Raw genomic sequence first — 7905 nt, forward strand, 5'->3', positions numbered from 1 at the left:
TTTGAGGTGCCTTGTCAGGCTCCTCTGAGCATCTCTTTGGAGAGACACTGCTGAAGTGTGTTAAGTGCTCATCCATGTTAACACCTTGTGCCTACATTTGTCCTGTGGTTGCTGAAGCAACCTGTATGAAAGCTCTCTTACATTAACACTATCTAGTACTGTATTTGTGAGCTCCTTTCTTCAGCTGGAACCGTGTAGAGCAGCTGTGGCCAGCTGAGATCGTGTTGCTGGTTCTGCTTTTCTAGTTTCCCACAGATATTTTAGGATTTTTGAGTTTGTTCTTCTTTCTTGCCAGTCTGCTCAAGCTGTGTCCGTGATCAGCAGATGGAAATGGACCAGACCAGTGTTGTGCAAAGAAACAATGTGCTAGAACTCAGGGAATTGCTTGGAAAGCAGGTGCATGACAGCCACCTCCTTGTCTGGGGTGTTCTGCATTTCCCTTCTCTGAATTGTGAGCACTATTGGGAGCGCAGGTGACAGGAGAGAGAAATCCCCAGCTGCATCTTGCAGGACTGTGCTGTAGGTGTTGTAGGGAATCCCATCAGAGGAGCTGTGCCTGTGAGGAACTCGAATGTCACTTGGAAGTGACAAGACACAGCCGCCTGGAAACCAGGCCTCATCAGCTCTGGTGTCCAGAGAAAGACTTATTTCTCCTGGTTCTGAAAATAACTGTGTTGGAGTACAACGTAATTTGTTGTGGATGGAGGCACAGCACAGCAAGGGTGAACTAATGTTGGAACTAATGTTACACATCAAAACCAACAGGGATTTTTACATTTGGCTCTGAGAAGTGGTTTGGAGTGAATTCTGCAGGACTGCATTTTAGAGGGATTGCTGTGTCATTGCGAGAGTTGGAAACCGTATTTGGCATCCTTTTAATCGGGGATATCTGCCTCTTCCAGTGGGGTGCAGGGATTTGAGGAGTGGGATAGATCTGCTGGTGCTTTGGCAGGATTTGCAACGACCTGACTCTGACTTCTCTCTCCTCTTGAAGCCTCCTGCAGGATTTGCTGTCGCTGTGGCACTGAGTACATGGTCTCAGCCTCTGGAAGCTGCATCCGCAAAGAGGAGTGTGTCCATCACTGGGGGAGGCTGCGCAAGCAGAGAGGTACATCTCTCAAAGAAGCCTTAGCTGCATGTTAAACGTGCTCTACATCCCCAGATCCCTGGGGCTGGATGTTTTGTGGCTCTGGAGCTTGTCACTCGCAGGTTGTGGCAGTTCCTAGTTTTGTCACTGGGTGGCACAGGCTTGCAAAGAGCTGGAGAAGAATAGTGGAGCAGTCCCTAAAACGTGAAGATGGGGCTGGAATAGAGGTGGTTATTTCAGCTTTAAACAAACAAGCAAAAGAGAAAAAGTTTGAGGAAGAAACAAACATCCTGTGTCTTTTGAGAAACCAATCTTTTAGGAGACTTGAGAGCACAAAACCTCTCTCACTGCCTGAGGGGGTACACTGGTCTGGGATCAACTCATTTGCAGCAAGACATTAGCCTAGTTTAACGAACTCTTTTGTTTTCTGCCAGAGCATCCGTGCTTAATGAATCTTTAAGCCCTTTAGGTTGCTAACCATGAATCCATACTTAATTTTCCCCCTCTGCTTGACAAATTATTGTTTCTGCACTCATCCAGGACACCTCTGCTCTTGGGAGTTAAAGTTTAGGTCTCTCGTTGAGGGGACTTTCCTCTCTGACTTGTAACTCTTGCTCTTTCAGTGCCGGGTGGGTGGGAAACACATTACAGCTGCTGCTCAGGAGCTGTGGGCTCAGCAGGCTGCCAGGTTGCCAAGGTAAGTTGTTGAGCAACACCTTTTGATTCTTAATGGCAGTTATCCTCTGCTTACACCAGTGGTGGATTCCCCTGGGGGTGTGGAGGGGAAGCAAGTATTTAATAAACATGTTTTGCTATGCAAAGGTAGGAAGGTAGAGTGCTTGGCAGGAGGGAGGATCACAGCTGGCTGTGGTTTCCATTTTGCAGGTTTTTTTTAACGTACACTGCTTCTCTTCAGGAGGGTGGGGAAAGGATCACAGCCTTAGAAAGCAGAGTGGAAAACGTGCTCAGGACCTGAGTTCTGGCCCTTTCCTTGAGCTGAGTGGTATCTGGGACACCTTTGCACAGTGCCTTTAATTAGGCAGCAGCCTGGCACTTTTGCATTTTCTTGTGCCATGGTTTTAGAAGTCCTTAGGCAGTACAGGGCCAGCAGAGTGGTTTGCAGGTTCTGGAGGGGCATGTGCCCTTATTGCTGTGCCAGGAGCTGGAGCTGGGTAGTGACTTACACAGCAGAATTTGAGGCTTATCAGAATAGGAAGAACAGTCAGTACACTGGCTCTGAAAGCCTGCCCTGCCCAGCCTGAAGCACAGAGGTGATCACACATGCTGCCACTTCTATTTCTTTCTTATTTAGAATTGGGTTCCCTTTTTAATCAGCATGCCAAAAAACACCCCCCTCCCCCCCAAAAAAAAACCAATAAAAAAACCACAAATATCCAGCAGGGAAGCCAGGAGAAATTGATGAGGCTATAAAACACGACTTCTCTGCATGTTTTTGCGTGGCTGTTGTAGGCCATAAAACCTCATGGCCTTTTAAGAAACATACAATCTCTCTAATAGCCTCTCTTACTCAATGAAGCATGCCACCAGTGCTCCAGGGCACAGCCATCCTCTCACATCTGCCTCCTCGTTGTTGTGCTGCTACAGCCTGCTGCATTCTGACTTTGAGTTTCTCATCCAAATGAATCCTTCAGGAAATCAAAGGTCTTGAGTGCCCGGCCTGCTCAGGATGGGAATGAGATTTTTGGGATGTTTGGGCTCCTAGGGGACACAGTGTCATTCAGCTTTGAGGGAGGGCATTGAAAAAGTTTATAGTAAGAAACTGTTCCGAGTTTCTAGATGCAAAGCTGGCTGGAAGAGCATTGCTGTGTCCTTCCATTCCAAGTGTACCTGAGAATGCTCCTGTGCTCCTTTGCTAACAGTGCAGTTAGGGAGTGTGGCAGGAGGGAGCTGTGCACAGAGCCCAGCTGAGCTGTGAGCTGCTGCTTGCTGCTCTTTGTTGCTGCTAAGTCTGCTTCCTTCTCAGGTCTGAAGAACAGAAACAACTTCTCTGCCTTCTTCTCCGCGATGAAGAGCTGGACAGTTGTAGAATGTCAACTGTTGCAGAAAAACACCTGATTTTTATTTTTTTTATCTTCCTCTGCACAGTTAGATTGTAGAGGGAGGGAAAAGGTGACGCTGGAGGGGAAGCAAATAGTTTCTAGTTGTTGGCCTGGTGGTGTGCTCTTCCTATTTCTTTATTGAAACAATCAGATGGGTGGGCATGGATGCAGAATTGCTCCTGCAGCCTCTGTGCAGTGCTGGCTTTGGGTGCAGGCAGAGATCAGCTCAGTGTTGCCCAGCTGCCTCCATAACTTCCAGTGATGCTGTTGTCTGGCTGCACCCACAGTAATAACCAGTGCAAAAATGAGGCACGTCCCCATTTTGGTTACCCCTCTGACTACAGGTGTCAGCCCTCCCACTGCCCCAGTTCATCCTCTGCAGCCTTCATCCTCAGATGATGCCAGGTGTGGTTTGGTCCTTGCAGGGTGAGATGAGTGAGAAGCAGGAAGGGGGAGGCTGAGCACACGCAGTGTGATTATGCACCGTGATGTGGAGATGTAGGCATAAACAAAACTTCACAATCACACTGCTGGGGAGTGAGGCAGAGGGCACGTCACCACGGGGTGTGGTGCAGCAATTTCATCTGACCTGAAACCACCTAAATGGGCAAAAGGGCAGCTGCCCTACGCTCTGTTGTGTGTTCCTGCTTCCTTGCAGTGGATGCCAGCAGGCTGTCAGCAGCAGCAGGGCAGGCTGAGTGCGACCTGTGGCTGTGCACAGAGCAGGAGTGCCTCTTGCAACAGCTGCTCAGCCCCGTGGTGGCTCAGGGGCTCATTCATGAAACCACTCCCTGAGTTTCCCTGATAGCTCGGGGAGCTTTCCTGGGCTGAAGCATATTGACCCCTTTCTATGACTCTGTGACCCCAGGACTTCAGCTGGGGATGCTGAGGAGTGGTTGGAGGTGCTCCTTATTCCTTGCTCTGAGTGCTGGTCGGCCGTAGCTCACGTTGTCTGTGAGCTGTCTGGTTTTGGAATAGAGCAGCTTGTATTTGTCTGCACACACTGACGTTTTCTGCCACTTCATTACCCTAGGTTCTCCTGCCATCTGTGGGCTATGGTGTAGCTGACAATAATGTTTGGACAGGGATGTCTGACGTGAGAATCCTGCAGCTGGGCATGTCCCAGCCACGAGCTAAGCCAGGAGCCAGCAGCTGGAGCAGATCCCTGCAATACCACACTTTGAGCCTTCCCAAGTCATGCCACCCTGCTGCCATCTCCTCATGCTTAGATACGTGACACATGGCCACTGCCTGAGCTTTTAGCATGGTGCCTCTAGCTCTGATCTGACTTTGGAACCAGGTTTGCACCTGGTTATGCTGCTTTTTTGGGGGGGAGCTCCTCAGATCATCCCCTGTCAGGCAGCCCTCATTCCTCATTAACCTTTAGAAATCACTTCTGAAAAACAGTTTTCTTTAAATGGATGGTTCTTTTGAAATTGAACTTTGGGCTTCTTGTCCCTTCCTCCCTTCAGTCTGCTTCTCTTTTGTTTTCCCTTTAAGCAACATGTCCACGATGGGCGGAAGGAGAGCCTTGATGGCTTTGTGAAGACTTTTGAGAAGTTGCCCACCACGGATGGTTACCCCGGAATCTTCGCGTTAGACTGTGAGATGGTGGGTCCCTGATCAGCAGGGCAGTGCACACTAAAGGAAGCTTTTGGAGGAAGGCTGTGCGTGAAGGAAGGCTCTTTTCCTCTGCCACCTTCTCTCCTTCCTGTGGACTCTATAAATCGTAGAGGTTCATGTAAAATTTGTGTTTGAATTAGCTCGTAGTAGTGTGGGCAGTGCGTGCTTCCTTTGAAGACCGCGTGTGCCCTTGAGAAGTGGTAGCCGGTTGGTTTGTATGGAGCATGGGCTGGCCTCAGTACTCTGAAGCAGCTGCATTTTGGGAGCTGCAGCACTGAGCAGCCCTGTAGGCCCCGTGCAGAGATGGTCACACATTTGTTCTCATGTCTGCTTCGTTGTCTGCAGTGCTACACTAAGCAAGGGCTGGAGCTGACGAGAGTAACTGTGATCAACTCTGACCTGAAAGTGGTATACGACACCTTTGTCAAACCACACACCAAGGTGGTGGACTACAACACCAGGTGAGGACAGCTTTCTGTGGTCAGCACCAGTAACCTGGGGGAATTTCTGGGAACACTCCCGTGACCTCCACTTCCTAATGGTTAATCCCTTTGGGTCCTTCAGTCAAGGAAGCCCTCCTCTCTGTTTTCGCACTGCAGATTCTCAGGTGTGACAGAAGAGGACCTGGAGAACACTAGCATCACCCTGCGGGATGTCCAAGCCGTCCTGTTGAACATGTTCAGTGCAGACACCATATTGATAGGGCACAGTTTGGAAAGTGATTTATTTGCACTAAAGGTAACCTGCATGTCTTATCTCCCTCTGGTTCTTCCCCACACTAGTGGCTGCTACGTGTTGCCTTTTAATGTAGGAAATGTTCGCTTCCAGGCTGGAGGACTCAGGGGTCTGTCTTGTGTCTTGGAGGAGTGGAGAATTGGGTTGTGTGTGTGATCTCAGGCAGCTTCAGTGCCGGGGAGACAGACCTCCCTTGGAAGGGGGGTTGGGTGAATAGAGTGGGGCTGGCTGGAAGGACTGAGCTTCAATCTTCTGTCATTCAACCACATCTGCTTAGCCAGGACTCCTCCTTTGGTGTCAGCATCCTTTGCCTGGCCTGAAGTTGTGCCCAGCCAGGATCTGGGTGGGCTCAGGAGTCCACTGTGCCCTCTGTGTGTCTGCAGGAACTGTGGCAGAAGCAGGTCCAGTCTCCTTATTGCCTCTGCACTTGATTTCTAAGATGTCCATGAGGTTCTGTGCCTTGTTTGCTGGGATTTGTGGCGTTGCTTTGATCAAACTGCTTTGACCTTTCAGCTCTCTTGTTTCCTGCCTGGCCTGCATCAGTGTGGTCCTGGAGGGGGAGGGCTGTGTTCTGAGCACAGATCCTGGGGGGGGCATTGGCTGGGGTCACCAAGGAAAGCATGCAGCAGCAGGAGCTGATGTTTAGTCCGTGCTCGTGGGCCGGGCCTTCTTCCAGCCATCCTTTATCACAAAGCTGTGGCTGCCAGCTCACGGTGCTGCTTTGGAAGGAGGAGGTTTTTAACAGAAGCAAAGTGCTTCACCTCTCAGAGGGTTCATCACCGCCATAAAAAAGGAATGATTTGCAGTTCCCTCAGCACGAGGTGACTGTGTTGGCCTCAGAGGAGCGTGGCTTCCTCCTGGCATGCTGGGCTCTGGCAGGAGAGCTGTGCTGTGACAGGCAGTGGCATGTCGAGTCGTAACGTCTGAGGGCTGTGGCAGTAAAGTCAACATCTCAGTAACGGCCACGGCGAGCTCCAAACAGTGATAGCATTTCAATTTTTATTTAAAGCTGTATTATCTCCTGCTCCCTCAGCCTTCCTGATCTACATAAGTAATTATCATTGCGCCTGGGTGGGTGCCAAACTTGACTGCAAGTCTTAAGAGAGATTATCCATAACGTTGGCGGTTTTACACTCCGAAGAGCGTAGCAGGTTGTTTCTGTTAAGCTGCAGCTGTTCCCAGGCATTGGTGGAGCTGGATGATGGAACTGTTAACGAGGGAGTAAGGGATTGTCACGCAACATTAGCTGGTGCTGGGGAAGAGTTGAGGGAGAGGACGAGAGTGGATCGTCGGGTCCTGCCTGAGCCGTGCTGCACTGAGGGCTCGGAGCTTCCTTTGGGTTGGCAGTGCACATTTCTCTCTTGTACCTCAGGGCTGAGAACCTGAAGCTGTGCTGGATGCGAGCTGTGTGATGCAAAGCAGTGCTGTGTGTCTGCTGGGCCGCGAGGGCGTGTGTGCTGGCTGCCAGAGCTCTGGGAACGGGTGGGCACACAGCCTGCAGGGGGTCTGGTTCACCACAGCCTCCTGCACCGCTGGTTGGGCCGGAGCTCCGTGGGAGCATCAAGCTGAAAGCTTGACCAGGAGGTGACGTGAGCGTGGTTAACCCTGAGGAGCACCCGTCCCCGTGGGAGAAGGAAAACAGACACGTTGCTTTCCCTCTCCCTCCCTCCAGCTTATCCATGGCACTGTGGTGGATACCGCGATCGTCTTTCCCCACCGCCTGGGTCTCCCTTACAAGCGAGCTCTCCGGACACTGATGGCAGACTACCTCAAACGCATCATCCAGGACAACGGTGAGAGCCAGCAGGGGCTGGGAGTGACACCTCCAGGCCCACCCCAGCTGGGTGCTGTTCCTCGGGCCTGCCTCCTTCCCTTCCCTCCTCCCGCTGATGGTTTTGTCTGCATGCCAGCTGCGAGTGGGCCCACGTACAAAGGCAAACTGACCCTGATCTTTGTCTTCCTGGAGCACGATCTAAATGCAGTGCTGGGCAGCTTGAGGTCCCTCTGAGCAGGAGCCATGTGGGGCAGAGACAAGCAGCACTGCAGCACTGCAGCCCTTAGTTAAACCGGGCAGAGGTCCTGCACACGCGTGGTGGGTGGAAGCTCTTCCTAATCCAGTGCTGTGTGGTTCTCTGCGATCACAGCTGGGTCTGTGCCTGCTGTGCAAAGGGCAGCGGGTGTGGGGCTGCCCCCCTGCAGCAGAGGAGATAACTGCTGTCTTTGTCTCTCTGTCCCCAGTGGAAGGACACGACTCCAGCGAGGACGCCAGAGCCTGCATGGAGCTGATGATCTGGAAGATCAAAGAAGATGCAAAAGTGAAACGATGACCTGTGCTTTCTCTCCCTCCTGTTCCTCCTCCACCTCTTTGAAGCAGTGCAATAAATGCTCAGAGTAACACTG

At 51.3% G+C, this 7905-nt stretch overlaps 1 protein-coding gene across 1 annotated transcript in view; it reads left to right on the top strand.

The window, feature by feature from the left end:
- Positions 1-7905, top strand: part of REXO1 (RNA exonuclease 1 homolog) — a 31198-nt gene extending 23293 nt beyond the window's left edge. Inside the window, exons 10-16 of the mRNA XM_065745876.1 lie at positions 995-1108; positions 1711-1784; positions 4648-4758; positions 5116-5231; positions 5370-5508; positions 7178-7298; positions 7744-7905. Coding sequence (XP_065601948.1) covers positions 995-1108; positions 1711-1784; positions 4648-4758; positions 5116-5231; positions 5370-5508; positions 7178-7298; positions 7744-7832 — 764 coding nt within the window. The 3' untranslated portion in view covers positions 7833-7905. The remainder of the gene's footprint in view (positions 1-994; positions 1109-1710; positions 1785-4647; positions 4759-5115; positions 5232-5369; positions 5509-7177; positions 7299-7743) is intronic.

Source organism: Cyrtonyx montezumae, unplaced genomic scaffold (genome assembly GCF_038088225.1).
Source record: "Cyrtonyx montezumae isolate F1298 unplaced genomic scaffold, pur_monq_1.0 scaffold_39, whole genome shotgun sequence".
In the NCBI taxonomy this organism is placed as follows: domain Eukaryota; kingdom Metazoa; phylum Chordata; class Aves; order Galliformes; family Odontophoridae; genus Cyrtonyx; species Cyrtonyx montezumae.